The 24453-nt window shown below is 43.3% G+C and overlaps 2 protein-coding genes across 2 annotated transcripts in view; one reads left to right on the plus strand and one right to left on the minus strand.

Moving 5' to 3' along the window:
- abcg5 (ATP-binding cassette, sub-family G (WHITE), member 5) overlaps positions 1-4720 on the minus strand; it is a 30071-nt gene extending 25351 nt beyond the window's left edge. Inside the window, exons 1-2 of the mRNA XM_078230535.1 lie at positions 4579-4720; positions 1835-1956 (exon numbers count right to left, since the gene is read on the minus strand). Coding sequence (XP_078086661.1) covers positions 1835-1956; positions 4579-4709 — 253 coding nt within the window. The 5' untranslated portion in view covers positions 4710-4720. The remainder of the gene's footprint in view (positions 1-1834; positions 1957-4578) is intronic.
- A 314-nt stretch (positions 4721-5034) lies between these two features.
- Positions 5035-24453, plus strand: part of abcg8 (ATP-binding cassette, sub-family G (WHITE), member 8) — a 42173-nt gene continuing 22754 nt past the window's right edge. Inside the window, exons 1-6 of the mRNA XM_078230536.1 lie at positions 5035-5184; positions 5347-5457; positions 12155-12311; positions 14205-14443; positions 16633-16765; positions 19721-19990. Of these exons, the coding sequence (XP_078086662.1) occupies positions 5137-5184; positions 5347-5457; positions 12155-12311; positions 14205-14443; positions 16633-16765; positions 19721-19990 (958 nt within the window). The 5' untranslated portion in view covers positions 5035-5136. The remainder of the gene's footprint in view (positions 5185-5346; positions 5458-12154; positions 12312-14204; positions 14444-16632; positions 16766-19720; positions 19991-24453) is intronic.

Here is a 24453-nt window from a genome sequence, read left to right on the forward strand (position 1 = left end):
ACTATATGGCCAAATTCCCTTCCAACTCGATCTTCAAGTTCGCTGATGACACCACTGTTGTGGGTCGGATCTCAAACAATGATGAGAGACAGTACAGGAAAGAGACAGAGAATCTGGTGAAGTGGTGTGATGACAATAATCTCTCCCTCAATGCCAACAAAACGAAGGAGATAGTCATCGATTTCAGGAAGTGTAGAGGAGGGCATGCCCCTGTCTATGTCAATGGGGACGAAGTAGAAATGGTCGAGGGCTTCGAGTTTTTAGGTGTCCAGATCACCAACAATCTGTCCTGGTCCCTCCATGTGGACACTATAGTTAAGAAAGCCCATCAATGCCTCTACTTTCTCAGGAGACTAAGGAAATTTGGCATGTCCGCTCGAACTCTCACCAACTTCTACAGATGCACCAGATACCGGTTGTATCACAGCTTGGTATGTCTCCTGCTCTGCCCAAGACTGCAATAAACTACAAAGGGTCATGGACAAAGCGCAGTCTATCACTCAAACCAGCTTTCCATCCATTCACACTCTCTACACTTCCAGCCTTGGAAAAGCAGCGAGCACAATCAAGGACCCCGGACATCCTTCTTCCATCGGGAAAAAGATGCAAAAATCTGAGGACATGTACCAACGTTCTTCCCTGCTGCCATCAGACTTTTGAATGGACCTACCTCGCCTTAAGTGATCTTTCTCTACACCCTAGCTATGACTGTAACACTACATTCTGCACTCTCTCCTTTCCTTCCCAATGTACGGAATGCTTTGTCTGTATAGCAAGAAACAATACTTTTCACTGTACACTAATACATGTGACAATAAATCAAATCAAACTCCAGCCCAAAGAGTTACAGTTGGGTGAAGAAGGGTTCAGTGCCACTGCGACACCTGAATGCGTGGCCAACATCGCTGTCTAGGATTCTACATAAAGAATTCCCATTAAGTTGAAAAAAGGAGGGTTGATATCAGTCAACATGAGCAAAGTTGTCAGTAGAAGGGGGTAGAAAATTAAGGAATGTGGTTGCATGAAGTTACTCTGAGGTATTAATTCAAATAGTGAAATAGGTTCATCCATGACTCGCCAACCAGTTCACAATTTCTGAGGAACCATTAGGGGAATGTAGCAACCTAACACCAAGAGTTTCCTTAAAAAGAAAGTTTAAGTTATGAGTGAGAAGGAGATTGACTACTCAGTAAGATCCTAAATATCTTACTAAGATACAAAAGATAAGTATCTTTAGCAAGATACTAAGTATCTTATTAAGATATCTTAGTAAGTATCTTGCTAAAGATACTTACTTTAACAAATATTGTCCACTTGCTAATGGCTAGTAACAGGATAGAATACTGTCGGAATAGCGCTGACAGTATCACACTAGGTCCAGAGGAATACTGTATGATGGAGAAGACCTATTAGAAATAAAATTCCTCACTGACCTCTATGAGTGACTGAAATTAGTCCAGATGACAACATTGGGACAATTAGTAATATGTTATTGTAGAATTAAATTTTCCCCATAAGGGGCTCATTCCTAGCAAATTATCAGCTATCTGAGACTTTGAGGGAAGTTTTATGGCAACGCATTCAGAACAGGAGAACTCTAGCGTGTATGGAAACAGAGGTTTCTGCAGCACATTTGTCCATGGCCTTTTAACCCAGCCATGGCATTAGCCAGCTGTCCAACCAACTACAGTGACTTGGCATGATGGTGACCCCGCATCTGTCTATTCAACACAACTATTTAAAGGAACACTACAAAGGGAAAAAAAATGAAAATCAAAAAACAAATAAAAAAAACTAAATCTGAAAAACAAAGCAAACTATTTGCATTAATTACCAGAATTTCCTAAAATTCCCATGAGTTGTCCACTTTCCACATAAAACGAGACATCTTTCAGGATATGCCTTGTCCACTTTTTATGGTACGATTGAACATCCCACCAAGGCCCAACTCTCTCACTGCAAGAACATAATTTTAAACATAAAGCAGCAAATAGTCAACATGTCATATAGCTGCTACAATTTCCCATTAGCATTATTTTTGAACATATTCACATATTTTCCCCCACTAAAAGAAATAAAAATTTGGGTGAGGTGCTAATCATAGGTGCAGTTTCAATCATTACTGGTCCCTGATGGTGTGGTTTGATCAATTATTTATTCATCACTTTATTGTGTGAATTTTGTGCTCATTAACATGAGGAATTTAGCACTGGATAGTGTATTGAAGTGTGGGGCAGGCCTTTTGGACTACTCTTGTTTCTATTTCTTGTGTTCTTTCTATTTGCAGTTTTTCTTTTAACCTATACTCCATTGAAACAGCTTTTATAGGGTGGCACAGAGGTTAGCATTGCTGCTTCACAGTGCTGGGGACCTGGGTTTGATTCCCAGCTTGGGTCACTGGCTGTGTGGAGTTTGCACATTCTCCCCGTGTCTGTGTCGGTTTCCTCCGGATGCTCCGGTTTCCTCCCACAGTCCAAAGAAGTGCGGGTTAGGTGGATTGATCATGCTAAATTGCACCTTAGTGTAGGGGATTATCTAGGGTAAATGCATGGGGTTATGGGGATAGGGCCTGGGTGGGATTGTGGTCGGTGCAGACTCAATGGGCTGAATGGCCTCCTTCTGCACTGTAGGGATTTTATGGTAAGAAGTCTCACAACACCAGGTTAAAGTCCAACAGGTTTATTTGGTAGCAAATACCATAAGCTTTCGGAGCGCTGCCCCTTCGTCGGATGGAGGGACATGTTGTAATTTAAACAACCAGTGCCGGCTTTCCAAGTCAGAAGTTGGTGAATCTCTGGAACTCTCTGTTCCAAAGATTGGTGGAGGCTGGATCATTAGAAGTATTTAAAGTGGAGGTGGATAAATATTTGATAGATTGAGGAATAGAGTGCTATGGGGAAATGGCACAGAAAAAGATTTAAGGCTGGCACAGATCAGCCAAGATCGTATTGAATGGCGGGGCAGGCCTGGCCCCCTGTCTGCGTGGGTTTGCTCCGGTTTCCTCCCACAGTCTGAAAGACATGCTGGTTAGGTGCATTTTACCCGAACAGGTGCCATGGTGTGGCGACTCAGGGAATTTCACAGTAATTTCATTGCAGTGTTAATGTAAGCCTCACTTGTGACTAATAAATAAAATAAATAAATTGTGCACGCAGGTAGTGGCCCACATCCCAATCATTCCTACAATTGTAGCTCTAGCACCCATTATCCTTATGTAGAAATAAAAAAAAAGCAAGCTGAAAATTCTGGAAATTTGAAATTAAAACAACATATTGGAAATACACAACAAGCAGATCCAAGTATGTTTGGAACAGGTAGGTTAACATTCAGAGTACACCCCTTACACCAGCTGTATTAATGAAGTAACTCACTGGCTGTGAAATGTTTTGGGGTGTTCTGAGGTTGTGAAGGACATTCATTCATTGATAGGGTCACACCGAAATGACAATCTATCTTTCTGTTTTGGATATTGAGCGGGTTTTCTTGCTCTTCCTGTTTATATTTAACTTTTAGAGAATAAAAGTTACATCTGACACAGATAGCGCGATGAACACATAATGTCAGTTTATTGTTAACAATGCCATATGATAAAAACATGCCTATTAAAAACACATTATTTACTAAAACTGTTAGCCATTTGTTAATACCTTCTTCCATTGGGAAAAGGTACAAAAGTCTGAGAACACATACCAACGACTCGAGAACAGCTTCTTCTCTGCTGCCATCAGACTTTTGAATGGACTTACCATATATTAAGTTGATCTTTCTTTGCACCCTAGCTATGACTGTAACACTATATCCTGCACCCTCTCCTTTTCTTCTCTCCTATGTATTCTATGAATGGTATGTTTTATCTATCTAGTGCACAAGAAACAATACTTTTCACTGTATCCCAATACATGGGACAATAATAAATCAAATATTTAACCAAATTTTAATAAACTGTACCTGATTGAGAAGAAAATTGTATTTATAGGTTTGGGTTTTAAACTTGTGGAACACATTAATTAGAGTGCTCTGCATTTTAATCCTTTCTAAATACAACAGTATATTTATTTTTCACAGTGGTTCACACTGCTGCTTCACAGCACCAGGGACCCGGATTCGATTCCCAGCTTGGGTCACTGTCTGTGCGGAGTCTGCACGTTCTCCCCACGTCTGTGTGGGTTTCCTCTGGGTGCTCCAGTTTCCTCTCACAGTCTGAAAGACGTGCTGGTTAGGTGCATTGGCCATGCTAAATTCTCCCTCAGTGTACCCGAACAGGTGCCGGAGTGTGGCGACTAGGGGATTTTCACAGTTACTTCATTGCAGTGCTAATGTACGCTTACTTGCGATACTAATAAAACTTTAAAGGGCAAATCTGTCAAAGTCTCAGGATTGATCAGTCAAGTTTGATTTAAACAGAATCCCAATCACCTTATACTTATTTAAACAAATATCTACTTCTCAAATCAGCCTTTGGAGTGTTTACTTTCTGAAAAGCAGAGATTCACTTTTGCAATGATTGATTGTTTGATTGATTGAAGACGCCTCCACCCTCCCTGTGAAGTAGAAGTGGGGAGAAGCCATGGTGTTTACCTGACGGTGTAGTTGAGGTGACTGACACACACTGTGCAGGCCGCTTCTGCTGTCCGACCGCCACAACTGGGGACAAACTCTTCTCCCGGCACAACAACAACCCCACCGCTTGTTTCTTCCAAGCAGCTCATGCCTCCCTCCCTTATTCCCACCTCACACACATACACACATCAAACCAAATTTAAAACAAAGAAAAGTTTTTTTTTAAATGCAAAACTTTGCAAAGCAACGAAAAAGACATTTACATTAAGTTAAATGGTAAGAGTGGATCTTTCTCAGCCCGCCCCTGTCAGCCCGGCTATGTGAGGGTGAGCGAGCTGTTGTGTTTAAAGCCACAGGCGGGGATGTGGCAACCCTTGGACTGGTGGATCGAGGCGGTGCCCTTGTAAGAGGGGGCGGGAGAGCGGCTCCTTTAAAACCCACTGGCCCCCACTGCCCGGAATCGGTGACCAGGACATGGCTCAGATACACCTGCTCTCCGTCTAAACATTGCTGCTGCTGCTGTTTGTTTATTTATTATTGTTTTATCGTCGCGGTGAAAGTTCAGCTTTCCTCAGCATGTCCAGCAGCCTGTCCAACACTGTGGAGGACAATTGCCCACAGAAGGTGAGACTGAAACTCCGTTATCGCCCCAACAACTTCCTCCTGATCTTTCTTTTAGAGAAAACTCGTTACTGTTTTAGGGTTTTATTGCTTTGTTTTTCACTCGTGGTTATTATAAGTTTGTTGTCTCTTTAGTCGATTTTATCTTGTTTCTTTTTAAATCAGCCCAGCCACCTCAGGGAGCAGCTCTTCTGTACGTTGGAGGAGGAAAGCAGCCTTTACTTCACCTACAGTGGCAAACCCAACGTCATCCAAGTGCAGGATCTCAGTTATGAGGCGAGTGACATCTCTGTTATTCTTTTTAATTAACAAAGCCAATGCTCAGAGTGGATCCGCACAAAGCCAAATCCATTCCTTGCTCCAAAAAACAAATTCAAAATCCAGTTGAATCCAATTCATGGTCTTCACAAGAGACATAAACAAGATCCAAGCTGCCAAGATAAGGCATTGCATCCATCTTGGGCTCAATCCGTCGCTTAATCTTGGAGACAGACTCCTTCAGATTGTTTAGTGATCCCTTAAACAAGTCTTTTTTTCAACAAGCGGAAGTTGGATGAGAGTTGATTCTCTGTTGTTGGTGCATATTTTTGTAGAGTGACCATTGATAACAATGCAATGCCTTCCTTATATTAAGTTGATCTTTCTCTACACCATAGCTATGACTGTAACACCAAATTCTGCACCCTCTCCTTTCCTTCTCCCCATGTACTCAATGAATTGCATGCTTTGTCTGTATAGCGTGCAAGAAACAATACTTTTTCACTGTATAATAAATCAAAATCAAGTAATTTCAATTCTGTATCAGAAGAACACAAAAGATAGCAGCAGTCCTGGCAGGCTAAACCATTCAGCCTGCCAGGATTGCTTCTGTCTTATCTTATTGTGGGCTTAACTTCACTTGTTCCCATAACCCTTAATTCCATTAATCAAACATCTATCCTAACTCAGTCTTTAATATTTTCAATGATCCAACCTCTTCTGCTCTCTGGGGAAGAGAACTTCAAACACTAATAACCCCTTGAAGAGAGAAATTCCTCCTCATTCTGTCTTCTGTGGGATGCTCCTTGTTTTTAAACTGTGTCCCTTAGTTCCAGATTCTCCCACGAGGGGGAATATCCTCTCAGCATCCACCCTGTCAAGCCCCCTCAAAATGCTGTGGGTGAGATTCTCCCAAAAAAATTCCAAGTGTCGAATTTGCGTAAGAACTGGAGTAAATCCTGCTGGGTTTTTTTCAGCGGGATTTTCAAAACGAATCTCCCACACTCTGTGCATCAGAGTGCCCTAGTGTGAATCACGCTAAAAATCAGTGGGCGGAGCCTATTCCCATTGGAGAAGCTGGCAGCATAGCGCTGAGTGGGCCACTGCGCATGCACTGATCTTTCAGTGCTGAGATTGGTGCATGTGCAGTAGTTTGCACTGCTGGCCTCTCGATCGCTGGCCAGCCTCGCGACTCTGCATAGCTGCCCCTCCGACCCACACTCCACCCCCCAATGGCCCATGGCCCAATCGTGCCTTCCCCCCGCCCCAGATGTTTCTGGGCCAGGCTCGACCCCAGCCCGCCTCGATCTCTCCCCCCACCCCCCCCCCCCCCCAGTCCCAATCCCTTCCTGGCAGGCCAACCCCACCCCCTACCCCCAGTGGCCAGCCCTAATTGCTGGCCTCCCTCTCTCTGTCACCAAGCCCAAGTGCAGAGTGGCAGCAGGTACCCCCCCATCCAACCCTTCAGAGGCCCCACCCCCTTGGCACCGCCCGATGCCTGATGGGCGGTGCCAAGATGCCCTCATGGGCATTGCCACTTTGACCCTTGGGCAGTGCCAGGGGGCCAGGCTGGCATTGCCAAGCTGGCAATGCCCAGGGGGCACCCCCCTCACCCCCAACCTCCTGGGATGGCCCCCTTCACTCCAGTGGGGGTGGGCTGCCAGCTCCCCTCTAGTGGGAAGCAGCTGTAAACCCGCTGGTGTGAAACACTCCTGGCAGAGCGGGGAGAGGCTAGCGGGCCCGGAGATTTCAGTCCTGGGTGCGCTAATTGGATGCTAATAGTGAAGATGAAAGCGAAGATTGATGGGGGAAACTAATTTGACTTGTCATTAATAAGACCAGAAGACATAGGAGCAGAAGTAGGCCATTCAGCCCATTCAGAGTGCTCAATAAGGAACTGATGCAGCGCCTGTAGCATTTGTCTTGATTTGCTGCAGGCCGGAGCGGAGCCTTGTGAACATAATAAAGGGAGAAAGTTTTGAACAGTGAGTGATATGCCTGCCCGAAAGCACAAGTGTAGTTTCCATTAGCCAGTGGTCTCTGCTGGTGTGAGCTCAGGTTTCATAGATGCCTACTGTAAAGTTATGACAATGAATATACTTCAAAAGTATTCCAGTGGCTTTAAAGCTTCATGGGACATACTGCTGTGTGAAAGATAGTATATAAATATCAGATTTCACTTTAATTTAGTATGCTACACTGGGAAGATAACGCCAGACAATGTCCTTTGAGCAACATGAGCAAAGTGCTGTGGACACTTGTGAGGTTTTGAAATCAGTCAATCTTGTCTGTAAACATTTTGTAACTCGATACACTGTGACACTTTTGATTTTGATGACGATTTTCCTAATTCTAGGCGTGGTCTCACCAAAACCCTACTACAACTGCAGCAAAACTTTTTTATTCTTGTATTACAACCCCCCCCCCATGCAATAAAGGCCATTTGCCTTCCTAGCCATTTTCTTGCAGCCAGTTAATGTTCAGCAGGGTGTTCACTAGCTAAGGGTGAGACTCCCACCCGTATCTGGGCAGGAAGTCCCAGATTGGTCGGCAGCTCTCTCGTCCCAGCTGCGCCAGGTTCGAGCAGTGGCCACTGCTGGTACTGCAGCCTAGTCCCCAAAGAAGAGAAGCTCATGGAGGGTAAACCGAATGTAAATCTGGGGTATTGGCGAGACCTGGCTGGCAGGCCCCAGTGAGGAGGAGAAGGGGCCAGTTTTGAGAAGCTGGAAGGGGAGGTTTAAAGGGGGATATGACCTTGCAGGGGCTACCCCCGATGGACCCAGGGAACTCCCAAAGCCCCTCTTGCCCAACACTAGTCGGCCTATAAAACGTTGCCGTACCACGACTTGGCATGATATACCTTTGCCATAGATAAACTAGCAATGGGCAAAGTGGCACCTAAGTGGCCATTAATTGCAGGTTGGAAAGTGGGTTTGCAGTAGGTAGGTCATGCACTGCGGTTAAGAACTCTAATGTGGAGATGCCAGCGTTGGACTGGGGTAAACACAGTAAGAGGTCTCACAACACCAGGTTAAAGTCCAACAGGTTTATTTGGTAGCACAAGCCACTAGCTTTCGGAGTGCTGCCCCTTCATCAAGTGAGTGGGAGTTCTGTTCACAAACAGGGCATATAAAGACACAAATTCAGTTTACAAAATAATGGTTGGAATGCGAGTCTTTATAGGTAATCAAGTCTTAAAGGTACAGACAATGTGAGTGGAGAGAGGGTTAAGCACAGGTTAAAGAGATGTGTATTGTCTCCAGCCAGGACAGTTAGTGAGATTTTGCAAGCCCAGGCAAGTCGTGGGGGTTACAGATAGTGTGGCATGAACCTAAGATCCTGGTTGAGGCCGTCCTCATGTGTGCGGAACTTGGCTATAATACACACCATTTTCGGAGACCAGTGGTGAACGCTATTCCTTCGCTGCTAACCACAAAATATGGCCCATTGTGATTGATGTCATCAAGCTTTTTATTTAAACCTGAAGGAATTAAAGATATTCTTTGGAGACCTTTAGAACATGCAGGCAAGCAACCATATTACAGTCATTTCTTTTGGTGTTCTGCCTTCATATTTTCATTATCATACCAACTTAGACATTAGAAATACGCAATAATGGAATAGTAATAACAAATATTCATCATAATGGTGTAAAATTTATTTCTAATGCTATAGAAATTAACTTAAATAGGTTGAATTTGAATGTTGAGTGTCAATGCTTTATATTATTTCAATAGTGATTTTGCTGTATTTTATATAAATGTAGCATGGGAAGTACATGACTAAGCTGAAGAGACTTTAGGGAGTTAAAATATTCAGTGGCATTTCAGAATATTTTCACCAAAGCTGGAATTAATCTCCCGTAGAAATGCAAATAGGGAGCTGCAGGTAAATTTCTGAATTATCCATTCAGCAAGTGAAAGGGATATTGCCATGAATCCCACTTCCTTCCTATCAGCAAGGATTAACACATTACGGGAAGAGACTGTTTATTCCCGCTGCATGGTTGCAACTTTAAATTCACCAAGTGGTGTCCTGAGGAGCTGCCATTTCCTGTCTCAGACATAAAAAAAGGTTAGGCTACTCTGATGCTGAGGAATAGTCATATTTCATCGGAAAATCAGTGAGAGCTGAAGACTAGTCTTAATAAATTGCCAAACATTATGAAGTTAAAGTCTTTGCATTGATTTAAATCTTATGGCATCTGACAAATTCTTGTGCTGGCACCCAGTGGCGTTGTGGTGGAACTACATAATAAGTCTTGGGGCCCAGATTCCAGCATCGAAAACATAGATATAGAAACCCTACAGAAGGAGGCCATTCGATCTATCGAGTCTGCACCGACAACAATCCCACCTAGGCCCTTTCCCCATAGCCTCACATATTTATCTGCTAATCCCTCTAATTTACACATCCCGAGACACTAAGGGGAAATTTTGCACAGCCAATGCATCTAACCCACACATCTTTGGACGGACACGGGGGGAACTTGCAAACTCCACACAGACAATGACCCAAGCTGGGAATGGAACCCAGGTCCCTGGAGCTGTGAGACAGCAGTGCTAACCACTGTGCTGTGTGAGTTTGTGACAAATGTTACATGCCTGCACTTTTAACATTATAAACAGCAATCAAAATATTGCCTACAGATGCAACTGGTATTTCAGTATATATTTTTTCATAGAACCTGACATAGGAGTTATCAGTCCATTTTGAAATAGAATTGGCAAGGACAAAATTTATCTCTTTTACAACTTTCCGTGATCAATATGTTTGTATGTGGATTTGTGTCTTTTCATGAGTGATTGTCCTACGTTAAATAATTCCAGTAGCAAGCCTTTTGTGAGTTTTCAAACATAAAGGTGATTTATTATCAAACATTTGCCCCATAAGTTTAAAATGTAATGCCTTGCTCACTCGCCTCACACATGCTGTCACTCACACAAAGATTAGATGCAGATGAAGCAAATACAATGCAATTACAAAGTATAATTGTCTGTATGTCTTCCTTGGCAGGCCTGTAGTTTCTTAGATAAGTTGATGCTTTTAGTTGAAGCAATAACCTTGGTGAGACCACATTTGGAATATTGTGTGCAGTTCTGGTCACCTCACTATAAGAAGGATGTAGAAGCGCTGGAAAGAGTGCAAAGGAGATTTACCAGGATGCTGCCTGGTTTGGAGGGCAGGTCTTATGAGGAAAGGTTGAGGGAGCTTGGGCTGTTCTCTCTGGAGCGGAGGAGGCTGAGGGGAGACTTAATAGAGGTTTATAAAATGATGAAGGGGATAGATAGAGTGAACGTTCAAAGACTATTTCCTCGGGTGGATGGAGCTATTACAAGGGGGCATAACTATAGGGTTCATGGTGGGAGATACAGGAAGGATATCAGAGGTAGGTTCTTTACGCAGAGAGTGGTTGGGGTGTGGAATGGACTGCCTGCCGTGATAGACACTTTAGGAACATTTAAGTGGTTATTGGATAGGCACATGGAGCACACCAGGATGATAGGGAGTGGGATAGCTTGATCTTGGTTTCAGATCACGGGGGGCGGCACGGTAGCACAGTGGTTAGCACTGCTGCTTCACAGCTCCAGGGTCCTGGGTTCGATTCCCGGCTCGGGTCACTGTCTGTGTGAAGTTTGCACATTCTCCTCGTGTCTGCGTGGGTTTCCTCCGGGTGCTCTGGTTTCCTCCCACAGTCCAAAGATGTGCGGGTTAGGTTGATTGGCCAGGTTAAAAATTGCCCCTTAGAGTCCTGAGATGCATAGGTTAGAGGGATTAGCGGGTAAAATATGTGGGGGTAGGGCCTGGGTGGGATAGTGGTCGGTGCAGACTCGATGGGCCGAATGGCCTCCTTCTGCACTGTAGGGATTCTATGAGATAAAGCTCGGCACAACATTGTGGGCCGAAGGGCCTGTTCTGTGCTGTACAGTTCTATGTTCAATAGGATTCTCAGTAAGAAGCAAATCTTCATTTAGTTGAATTTCAGGAAGTTGGTTCTCAGGTAAATTGGCAGCTGGAACAGGTTAGGGAGATTCCTTCCCCCACTTTTTAAGAAATTGCTGTTTATTACCCTTAGCTGTGTAATTGACTTGCAGCTGATTCAATGGCTTTTCACATGGATTTGGATGGGTCTGTCTCTGCCAGCAGTTCCATATAAAGTGGAAGATGGCACAGGAGTGAGGAATGCCACCTACACCAACACTCAGAGTGCTTCTCACCTGATGACCTGGTTCTTACCTGCAATGAGGAGGGAGCTTTGTTCCCACATGTTCAGATTTTGTTTTACCATAGCTAATCGCTCCTTCCAGCTTTTAGCACAACTGGTAAAGGTTGGGAACCACAAATAAGATATGAAGAGCTGCGTGAGACCTCAAGTTGTCAATCCTTGTCCTAGCCAAAGCCAATACAGTCAGATTCAGTGTCAAACACCCAACAAGAGTCAAATGACAGTGATCAGGAGGAAGGGTGCTCAATCACCTTTTCTCCTCCTTACTCCACGAGCAGTGAAGCCAACAGGAGCAGCAGACCATTGCACCAACCAAGATCAGACAACTCAGTACTTTCCTAGTCCACCTGACCATGCAACATATTTACCCACTGGGGAGTTTATTGTACTTTTAAACAAGGAGTGCTGTCTGAGCAATTATTAACTTCAGTGAAACTTAAGACTCCTCCTAGTCTGTTTTGACATGCATTTCTTGCCTACAAAATGCAGGTCAATTCTGCAGCACAGATTCCTTGGTATGAGAAGCTGGCAGAATTACAAATGCCTTGGCAATGGAATTCCAGTCCAAATGGACAGATAATGGCTCTGAAGAACCTGAATCTGAAAGTCAGAAGTGGGCAGATGTTGGCTGTTATAGGGAGTTCTGGTAAGTCATCCAAATTGGTGTTCTCTTAATGGGATAAATTTTCTGATTGTTCACTGTTACAGTTGTTTGGTGTTCCAGAACGTGAGTATTGCTGGAAAAAAAGATACTTTCTTTGTGGTCAAAACTTTTCGCCTAGCACTCATCAGGACAATTCGCAAAAATACCAAATGTGAAGGGAACAGCAATTTATATGTATGAGAAAAGGGTGCTGATTGGTTGGCATGTGAATTCTGACTGGTAGAGGTGTTGGTGGTGAGAATGCAGCAGTTGATGCTGATTGACAGTTAACTGCCAAGCATTGTTTGAAATTTAAACCAAACAGCTTGATTCTGATTGAGAAATGAACCAGTGAATAGATGTCATTTATTTTGTTTAGCTGAAACAGACGCAATGTGTGCACCTGTTCTTTCTGTCTGAAAATGACAGAGTTCTGTGTATTAGTATACATAGCTTCCAGTACATGCAAAAGTGCCATTTTAAACTGCCTTACAATTTTAAATTGGTTGTCACTATCATTTTTAGCATATTGAGGATTATTTAGCAAATGTTGTCCAATCGCAGAATCACATCTAATGTCCATTCTTAGAGCGTGTATTCATTATTGCATAGAAAATGCTGTTCTGGGTTGTGCAGTTTCGTGGGGTGAGCTCTGGAAATTAGTGCAATCAGGAAGTCAACATTAATTTGGCACTGACATTTTGCGTTGAATGAAAACAAGGCAATGCCACTTATTTAAGTTTCTAACAGATTTGATTTCTTAATTGTATCGCAGGGACATGAGTCTTCGAAACAAGTTCTAAGAATGTGATTTTTGTTAATATACTTTTTTAAAAATGTATTATTTCACAGGATGAGAGCATCACTGGTGAGTCCAGCCTTTGTTGCCCATCCTTAATTGCTGTTGAGGAAGTAGTAACTACACAACTGACCACCCCAATCATCCTCTAGCCCTTCCCCCATATCCTGCCTGAACCACTCAATCACACCACCCCCCAACCCAACCTGACAACCCCCCCCCCCCCCCCCCCGACTTGGCCTGAGTACTCGAAATGACCCAACCCAACTATCACCTAGTCCACCTGCCCCCCTAACCACCACCACCTCAGCACCCACTTTCACTACAGTACATCACCCGCCCACCACCTCATCTATCTACTCCCCCATCCACTTACCTACTTACCTCCCTCACCCACCTACCCATTTGTCCATTCACCCATCCACTACCATTCAAACTGGATCTTTAAACTTGCCATACGGCAGCTAGCACTGGAAAAAGAAGGTGATGTGCTGTATTGCCCCAACTCTACTCTGCCTCAATGAAGATTCCTGATGGATGCTGTACATTTCTGAGTAAACACAGTAAGAAGTTTAACAACACCAGGTTAAAGTCCAACAGGTTTATTTGGTAGCAAAAGCCACACAAGCTTTCGAAGCTCTAAGCCCCTTCTTCAGGTGAGGAAGGGGCTTAGAGCTTCGAAAGCTTGTGTGGCTTTTGCTACCAAATAAACCTGTTGGACTTTAACCTGGCGTTGTTAAACTTCTTACTGTGTTTACCCCAGTCCAACGCCGGCATCTCCACATCATTTCTGAGTAAGCCAGGTTTGTAAGATCTCGGGAGGAATGTGCAGCAGCAGTTGGGGGAATTTTTGATCGCAGCAGCAATCCGAAGATCCAATTGGAAGTTCTGGGACATTGATGCACTCTTGGTCATTTCATGTAAATACTGATATACTACTAAGAGCCCCAGGCCTAACTTTCATTAAATGTTGGCCACTCTAAGGAAGACAAACTGTTGTTGCAGAAACCAATTTTATTGTGATGGAGCAGGCCTCAGAAGAAGATCCTTAAAGTGCATTCAAATGATATTATTTTTCTTAATTTGTGGATAAACAGGCTGTGGCAAGACATCTTTACTTGACATAATCACCTGCCGAGGTGAAGGAGGGAAAGTCAAATCTGGCAAAATCTTGATCAATGAAACACCAGTCAGCAGGCAGCTGGTTAAAAAGTGTATTGCACATGTACGACAGGATGACCGATTATTACCCAATCTCACTGTAAGAGAAACATTAACATTTGTGGCAAAACTGCGTCTTCCAAAACACTTCTCAGAAGAGCAAAGAAACAAAAGGGTAAGAAACCTGGAGGCCTCCAGCATAGAAGGAGGGCATTGATCCTTCACGTGACTGTCAGCTTTTGCTAGAGCAATATAAAACCTGTTTATGGACAGGAGCAGGGGTGAACTTAAACAGCACTAATTTCTCCCCTCACCACATGTCCATAAACAGAAGGTTGGTTTTGATTTGTTTCTCTCTTTATAAGCAATTTCCCAACACTCAGTTTTGGTGTGATCCAATTCTCTGCTAATAACCCCACAGTAACGTCAAGATAGGATGAACTCAAAGGGTTAGTTTATTTGCACACACTCAAAACATAAAAAGGAGTGTCGCAACAGCACCCCTTCGCATTAATGCAATAAAAAAAATAGGGATAGAGAGAGAGAGAGACAAAGTACAAAGACCACAAAGAAAATAAATATTGTTTCACCTAGGTTCCAGAGTCCAGAACAAAAGTCCAATGAGGCACTCCTTCACAGTGATTGGCAGGCTGAAAACTGATGCTGTATAATTCATTTTTCTGGTAGTGCCGACTTCACACAATGAGATAGACACACGGAGATGAATCAGTTCTGTAGCAGATGGTACAGGATTTCCAGCAGAAGCAGTGTAGATGGGGCTACACTGTGCTCTGGGCAGAGCACTTTTTTCTTATGAGGCTGCTATTCAGAAGTTACTGAGCAGACTGAGCTATTCAGCTCAGCAAAGCAATGTTAACCAGTTCAACAAGCCAGAGGCCTATATCACATGACCCCCACCTTTCAAATCAGTCAGCAACAAAGGATGTGTATCGATCGATTAGAATGTGGCTGGGTTTCTAAGATTGCTAAATGTCTCAACCATTGTGAATTGAAAGAAAGGTTGCGATGCCTTTTAACTTAGCAGAGTATCAGTCTCCTTCTGACCAGCCTCGGTTAGTAAATGGAGGTGGTCTTTGTAGTTCTCTTTGAAGTTGGACAGTCCTCATTGACTCCTCAGAGATAGCGAGGTGTGAGTTTCCCTGAAATGGCAACGTGTCTTCTTTTGTTCAGGGGTCACAGAATAACATGGGTTCAGCCATTTTAAGGATTTTGGTCAGTTTTAAAATGTACAAAATAGCAATGAGCATATCTATATATATATTTAATGAAAATGTAGGATGAGGTCTTAGTCCCTCACAAACCAAACTCACTGCCTTTCCCTGTCTGTATATTTCTGACTTCCTATGGCAGACATTGTTTGCTTACTACAGTCTCTCAATGGCTTATTGTGTAAACACAGTGCCTGGCGTGGAACTCAGGGTGGTATAGAGCAAGAGGGTTTCCACTATCTGTGCAGTGCTCATTGACCTCCATCCTGGACATGAAGGAACATTATTCAGTGTCCCTGCCTAAGGAGGGGAATATCTCAATTGGGATTCTTGTTTTTGAATACTATAGTACCTTGGAAAAGTCTATTTGCAAGGACACCAGGTGGCATCAAAACCACGCTAGTCTGTGATTCTCTGAAAAAGAAACAGCCAACAGCTACAATTTAGAGCTCAGATATAATGGAATGGTCACTCGGGTGAGTTCTGAGAGGAGTCACATTTAGGTAGAGGGAGTAAGGACAGCTGGTTTCCTTCCCAAAAAGGGAACTGGTAAACCTGCAGGATCTTTACAACAAGTTCATTTTACTAATACTAGATTTTTATTATCAGACAATATTGAACATAAATTTAAATCATTCATAATCAATAATCAATGTTATTGGTAAATTCAAGTTTTTCTCATTTCATGGGTCCAGAACTCCGGTTTGGCCACTTTACAGGTTTAGTGAAATGCAACTCTGTCTGCACCAATCTGCCTTTGTCCCAAACCCATACCATTTGGGTATTTTTCATTTTCTACATCAGCCATTCTGATCACTCCTCTAACGATCTGCTCCAGCTACGGTTAGTTTTGTGCTATGGGGGTTGCCCATTTTATATAGAAATATCACACAATCAGTTCAGAGACAGGATTATCACCCCACCTGTCTGGGCCTGATTTTCATATCAATTTCTCATCCTCTGTAAGCATGGATTGCACAAGGTTCCAAATACATTGTTTTCTTAAATAGTACGTAGAAAACTGCTGTTTCGATATTATAATTGTTTTGACTTTATGATTGAATTAGGGACAAACAAATAATTAACATGAGAGGGCAACATATATAGTTTAAATTTGATTCCTATTCTTTTTCAGATAGAGGATGTTATAGCAGAGCTCCGACTAAGACAATGTGCTAACACTAGGGTCGGGAATTACTTTACCAGGGGAGTCTCTGGGGGTGAGAGACGACGGGTGAGCATTGGAGTACAGCTACTGTGGAATCCTGGTAAAGAGCCATTGTTTATCCCTCTGTTAATGTTACTTTGTTCTCTAAAGTACTGAGTTACGCTTTTGCAAGCACCTGAAGCCATTTACTAAAGTATTAAGTAACCATTATTCACATGTGAACTTCGATAATGAATGTTGGTGAGCTGTTTATTCACAAGTATGTGGCTAAATTTTACCATTCTTAATTGGATTCAATTCGACTTTGATTTTTTGAGCAAGAAAGGAGATGGATTTGGGTTCACTCTGCGCATTAGCTTTGTGGCTTTAGGAATAGAGTTTAAAAATTTTTTAAGTACAAATGGCAACAGCCAACTTCATTCACAATTCTTTCTTGCTTTCTCAGGTTTAGCCAACTTCTAATCCACCTAAAAAGCCTGTTCTAGTGTGGCACAAAGTCCAGCTAAAACTTGAGTGGATCACATCCACAGAAATTCCATTACAAGCAGAATGCATAATTTTTCTCAGTGAACCCCAAGAAATTTTGTAGGCAAGATCTTCCTCCCAGTGATTAATGGTGTCTCTCACTTATGAAAACAATACCTATCCAGATGTTTTGTCATTTCCCTTTTCTGAATGCCTGTCAATATTCTATCCACAACTGAAGGGGGCTGAAGGGTGGATCAGTAAATTTGCTGATGACACCAAGATTGGTGGAGTAGTGGATGAGCTGGAGGGCTGTTGTAGGCTGCAAAGAGACATAGATAGGATGCAAAGCTGGGCTGAAAAATGGCAAATGGAGTTTAACCCTGATAAATGTGAGGTGATTCATTTTGGTAGGACTAATTTAAATGTGGATTACAGGGTCAAAGGTAGGGTTCTGAAGACTGTGGAGGAACAGAGAGATCTTGGGGTCCATATCCACAGATCTCTAAAGGTTGCAACTCAAGTGGAAAGAGCTGTGAAGAAGGCCTAGAGTGTGTTAGCTTTTATTAACAGGGGGTTGGAGTTTAAGAGCCGTGGGGTTATGTTGCAACTGTACAGGACCTTGGTGAGACCACATTTGGAATATTGTGTGCAGTTCTGGTCACCTCACTATAAGAAAGATGTGGAAGCGCTGGAAAGAGTGCAGAGGAGATTTACCAGGATGCTGCCTGGTTTGGAGGGTAGGTCTTATGAGGAAAGGTTGAGGGAGCTTGGGCTGTTCTCTCTGGAGCGGAGGAGGCTGAGGGGAGACTTAATAGAGGTTTATAAAATGATGAAGGGGATAGATAGAGTGAACGTTCAAAGACTATTTCCTCGGGTGGATGGAGCTATTACAAGGGGGCATAACTATAGGGTTCATGGTGGGAGATACAGGAAGGATATCAGAGGTAGGTTCTTTACGCAGAGAGTGGTTGGGGTGTGGAATGGACTGCCTGCAGTGATAGTGGAGTCAGACACTTTAGGAACATTTAAGCGGTTATTGGATAGGCACATGGAGCACACCAGGATGATAGGGAGTGGGATAGCTTGATCTTGGTTTCAGATAAAGCTCGGCACAACATCGTGGGCCGAAGGGCCTGTTCTGTGCTGTACTGTTCTATGTTCTATGTTTAACTTATTTTGATGTTACTGGGCGGAATCTTGTGAAATTCCTGGGAGAGGAAGGCGGGGGCACTTAATTGTGTGAGAGGCCTAAACTCAGCTTCTCAACGGTGGAATTAAACAACAGAATTATGTTGGCGGCAGATCAATGATGGATTATCATCGGGAACTCTTTTTTAAAAAAATATTTGCATATCTTGGGCGGAATCTTCTGGCTGCACTCGGCCCAAGGCTGGAAATTCCTGCCCAAGGTCAATGGACCTTTGCATGGTCTGCCCCCTCCTGCTACGATTCCTGTGGAGGGTGGGATGGGAAAATTCCGCCCCATATGTTCTCATTTAAAAGCCACCTCACTAGAATTAAGAGTACATTTCCAATAAAATCAGCAGCAAATTACAAACATATGCTTTCAAATTCAGAACTGCTTAAGTGTGATGTGCAACAGGCAAGGTAGTCTTCATGGTGATTTGGAGTGAGTAGGAACTGCTGTTTCTTGATGATGATCTTAGTTCAATGGCTGGATAGGAGGCAATAATGATTGCTGGTAATAGTCAAAGGGGACTGGGGTGTGGCTGCCCAAGGGAGGGAGAGAGGTGGCAGCCCTATGAATTTTCATAGGAGAGAGAGGAAGATGTTGGACTGTACAGTTAAAGGTCAATGTTTAAAGACAATAGACCGAGTATGATTATGGAGGGATCAAAAAAGTCGATGTTGAATTCTGAGTCAAGGATAACAGAGGGAAGGTCCAAGATGATAGAGAGAGGGTCGAGAATGAGGGATGGCAGGTTGAGGGTAACAGGAGGGGTGGGTAGGGGGCAATTCTACTGTACTTGGGGGGGATGATAGCTGGTTAAGGGTGATGGGAGTTGGATCGCAGGTCATCGAAAGCAGGGCAAGGCTGATGAACTGAGGGTGGGGTTGATTGTGGGAGGGTCAATGAAGATTGAGGGAAAGGTGATGGCTTCCTGTGTCGGGGTCACTGTAAAAATGGGCACCAACATGGTTGTGTTAACAAGAGGAGTTCTCTGTAATGAACCTCGAGTTGACCATGGTGAGGTGGGTGCAGACCAAATGCTAAGAATAGGGCTTCCCATTGTCAAAGATGCTCAGGACAGGAGGGAGAACCTCCAACTGCCATCCCTGGGAAACAGGACCTACTACTATGGCAAGGGGAGGGGGAGTGGCAGCAGATCTGACGATCCAGGTGAGGAAGGAGAGGTGGGTGGGGCAGGGGGGTGGCGGTGGCAGCTGCTACGGGGATCCCAGGAGGCAGATGAAGAGGACCATCCCTAAATGAGTAGAAAAATACAGTGAAATCTGAAAGTATTAGTTGAAAGAAAAAGCTGGGTGATACCCACCTTTGCTTTAATAACCTGCCGCAACTGATAAATATCAAACAATGAAACCAAGGAAATATTTGTGTTTCCAGGTATTTTAATATTAGATGAACCCACCTCTGGACTCGACAGTTTTACAGCACACAATTTGGTGATGACTCTTTCAAGACTTGCAAGAGGAAATCGATTGATCCTAATGTCAATCCATCAGCCACGATCAGACATATTCCATTTGTTTGATCTGGTTGTTCTGCTTTCTTCAGGAGTTACAACATATTGTGGAACAGCTTATAATATGATTCCATATTTTACCTCGCTCGGATATCCTTGTCCAAAGTATTGCAATCCTTGCGATTTTTATGGTGAGTATTGGGTATACTGAGAATGGTTCTCGGCGGTAATGCTGGACATGAGGTTGATTCACTCTTGTCTTGCCGTGTGATCTGCTACAATCTTTTTTCAATTGTAATTTAACTAGAATGGAAAATAAGACTCTTTGTGGTGTCTAATATTTCTGAAGTATTCCCAGAATTACTCTTATTGTCACGGTTTGTAACCATAACCTTGCTTGTCCCACAAGAACTTGCGTTCCGCTGGAGTTTGTTTTTTTTAAAAAAAAATTTCATGGGATATGGGCATCGCTGGCTGGGCCAGCATTTATTGCCAATCCCTAACTGCGCTTGAGTCAACCACATTTCTGTGGGTCTGGAGTTACATGTAGGCCAGACCAGGTAAGGATGGCAGATTTCCTTCCCTAAAGGACATTAGTGAACCAGATGGGTTTTTACAATAATCGACAATGGTTTCATGGTCATCATTAGAATTTTATTTCCAGATTTTTATTGAATTCAGCGATGCCAGGATTTGAACCTGAATCTCCAGAGCATTACCCTGGGGTTCTGGATTACTAGTCTAGTGACAGTACCACTACGCCACCGTCTCCCCACAATGATCAAAATTAAAAGAGAAGTTGCTAAAACAGCTATCAGCTCAGTTAATATCTGAAAACAAAAGGTTATTATTTCAGGGTGTGACTCTTAATCCAAACTTCAAGGTAACCTGTTTCCATTTGTCACCAGTTCTTCAGTATCTTTTAGTTAAATGTCTGTCTAAATAAGTCTTTACTACCTGACCAAAAATTAATTATTATGGCAAATTCTTGCTTTTCACAGAAGTATAAGTTATAATGATTTGTGATAAAAGTGTTGATTTTAATTTGAGGGATGTAATAGGTGATTGCTGTGCAGTGAACCCGCTCTCTGCCTTGCATTGCCACCTGTAATTTCCTGGAGGTTTCTTCACATGACTTGCTCCAGACTGCGGCCATTAGTTAGCCAACACATCCATCCTTATGACACACTGCCTTCCTCCACCAAATAGAGAGCGCAGAGACGCATTACCTCATTCCATGATGCTTGATTGTCAGCCAAACAGCCTTTTATTTCTCACTTTCAATGCATTTGTATCTGGTAAAGAGAAATGTTCAAAGCAGATGTCAAAACAAAATCTTGTTTTAATGTCCGAATGACTTTTCTGAAGAGTAGCACACAGCAATATCTTGGAGGTTGACCTTCAATTCCTGGAGACTCCAAGCCAGAGTTGGTGGGTTGGCAACTCTACACATGCCTATTGTTACTGCAATAAGACTGGAGCAACTTTGAAGCCCAGGCCTCATTTACATACTAATCCAATTTTTTAAGGGAGCTCATTTGTTGAGCCTGGCAGGAATTTGGCTGGCTCCAACACCATTGGATTTTTAATGGGTAAGGGTGGGAGGAGCTGAACCAGCACCCGAGGGTCTTGCACAGAACAGCAATGGGCCAGAGTTCTTTTACCACCTTTATGGGACCAGGGTGAGCAGGAATACTTCTCCTGACCTCGCAGAGGTAAACTTTAAGAAAGTCTTCAGCCGTTTCCCAAGCATGAGTGGGCAGCACGGTAGCACAGTGGTTAGCACTGCTGCTTCACAGCTCCAGGGACCTGGGTTCGATTCCCGGCTTGGGTCACTGTCTGTGTGGAGTTTGCACATTCTCCTTGTGTCTGCGTGGGTTTCCTCCGGGTGCTCCGGTTTCCTCCCACAGTCCCAAGATGTGCGGGTTAGGTTGATTGGCCATGCTAAAATTGCCCTTAGTGTCCTGAGATGCGTAGATTAGAGGGATTAGTGGGTAAAATATGTAGGGGTATGGGGTAGGGCCTGGGTGGGATTGTGGTCGGTGCAGACTCGATGGGCCGAATGGCCTCTTTCTGTACTGTAGGGTTTCTATGATTTCTATGATTTTTGATGAGTGGTTTCTTTACAGAATGCTGGTTAGCCTGCTTAATGTCAGTACAAATGGGCACAGGTCACACTTAGTCCATTTGTGATTCAAAACTGCATTGCATTGAACAATTGAATTGGCATATTACATATTACATGTGCCTTTACATCTGAAACAGAGAGGCTCCAGCTGCCTATCTCTACCCTACCCAAGGTGGCAGAGACTTATACATCTGCGAACAAAGATGGTATGTGATTTGTGAGCTAGTTTAAACTGCTGTTGTCCCATTTACAATGGATGGAAGCATTCCAGATTGGCCCCAAGTAGTATACTAAAGGAATACAGAAAGAGTAGATCAGTCAGCCCATTGAGCCTACTCCACCATTCAATACAATCATGACAGATTACACACTTCAATACCTTCTACACACATTTTCGGGGGGTCATGTGACCCGGTTGGCCATTTAGGCCGAAGAACATAAATCCTGGGGCCGAGCGCAGGCTTTCCCAATTGGTCTGAGACTGGAGTCAAAGAGGTCAGTAACACATTTCTTGCACACTGTACATAGTTTATTCATTACAATAAATAGACTGCTTAGTTACTAAACTTGGTCGCCAGTCCTTTGAGCTTTCACAATAGCCCTCTGGGATAGAGAATTCCAAAGATTCACAACCCTCTGTGTTAGAAATTTCTCCTCATCTCGGTCCTAAGTGGCGTCCCCTTATTTTGAAACTGTGTCCCCTGGTTCTAGGCTCCCCAGACATGGGAAACATTTTACCTGTCTGTTCTATTTTGTAGGTTCCAATGAGATCACCTCACATTCTTCGAAACTCTAGAGCGTACATAGGAAAATATAACTGACTGAAGCACTTATCATAATGTGAATCATCGATAAATCAAACAAATCAGTGCCTGCACAGATTGAAATGCAACTGTGTACTTGGTGCTCAAAGTTGTGCTTATGGTATCTTCACATTCTTCCTTTGGAGAATAGTCCTGAAGTAGTGAAAGAAATCATGTTCCAGTTGGTGGTTTGACAAGCTGGAATTAGACACTTCTTCCATCTCTGTACCTTGCCCAAGGTGGTAGAGATTAATGCAACTGCGAAAAAATGCGGCATGTCGTAACCATCGTTATACTATCAATTGAGTCAGGGGTGTGGGGTTAAGTCCTTTGAGGCAGGAGGGTTTTAATGGGCTCCCACTGCCTATATGATGGTTGGGCACCTACACCCACTGCATATGATAGCTTTTGCAGATGCCAACTCTGAATTGAGAGCATGTTTGAACCCTGTGCCTTCCGACTCAAAAGACTGCTACCATTAAGCCCAAGGTCTGCTTAATTAAATGAGGTATACTCCAATAATTATCTTTTTAGAAATTTATTTAAGTCCTTCTGATATTGGATGTTTGTCTAGTTTATGGACCAAAATACTCCAGAAAGGCTGCCTAGAGGTCACATTATGCAATTTGCTGTAGCACATAAATCTGAAAGTGCTGCTAGATCTCAGGATTTCTTCTATGTTGAGCTTTGCTCGAGTGATGTGTTTCCTCTCTCGCCATGGCAACTCTCCCAGGATCAGACTATTCTGAATGTTATTAGTTGGTTCCTGTTGGTATTCTTGTGGTCAGCTGATCCCCCTCCTTTGGGAGGGGAGAAGGAACATAGCCATTGCCCCTGCTACTGTTACTGGCTAAAGTGGTGATGGCCTAGTAGCATTATCGCTAGACTATTAATCCAGAAACTCGGCTAATGTTCTGGGGACCTGGGTTTGAATCCCACCATGGAATATGGTGGAATTTGAATTCAATAAAAATATCTGGAATTGAGAATCTACTCATGATCGTGAAACCATTGTCGGAAAAACCCATCTGGTTCAGTAATGTCCCTCAGGGAAGGAAATCTGCTGTCCTTGCCTGGTCTGGCCTACATGTGACTTCAGACCCACATTGGTGGTTGACTCTCAACTGCTCTCAGGCAACTAGGTGTGGGCAATAAATACTGGCCAGCCAGCAACACCCATGTCCCATGAATTAATATGTTTAAAAAAGGAAATATTGATTTCCACCATGCTAGACAGCCTTGTCACCAAAGATCCCCCTTTTGTCTTCTTAATGGTGTTGTAATCTCAGAAATATAGCAGCATTCCTGACAGCCAGCGTTACTAAAACTACAAATGACAAGTAATAAATGGGATTGGCCTTTACTCATCATTAATTGCCACACACCTACCTACATATGAGGAGATGTATTCAACTTCAGTTTCAATGGGAAGTATCAGAAGTGGTGTCAACTTTTGGGGAGCTGGTAGAAAGGTTCCCTGCATAATTTCCACACCTATTCACCCTGTGGAAACTGCGGAGATTGCAGGTTTTTAAAAAAGGGGAGAAATCGGGTCCCTTATGTCCTGTTTCATGTTTTCTTGTTTTTCACTATATGACTTCATGTCTCCATATGATCCAGTTAATATTTGCTCAGCCGCTCTTCAGTGTGACTCCTGCTCTGTTTAAGAATGTTCCCCAACAAGAGCCCACACACGAAGGATGTTACACTTGAGTGAAATCCT

Source organism: Mustelus asterias, chromosome 15 (genome assembly GCF_964213995.1).
Source record: "Mustelus asterias chromosome 15, sMusAst1.hap1.1, whole genome shotgun sequence".
NCBI classification, from domain to species: Eukaryota; Metazoa; Chordata; class Chondrichthyes; order Carcharhiniformes; family Triakidae; genus Mustelus; species Mustelus asterias.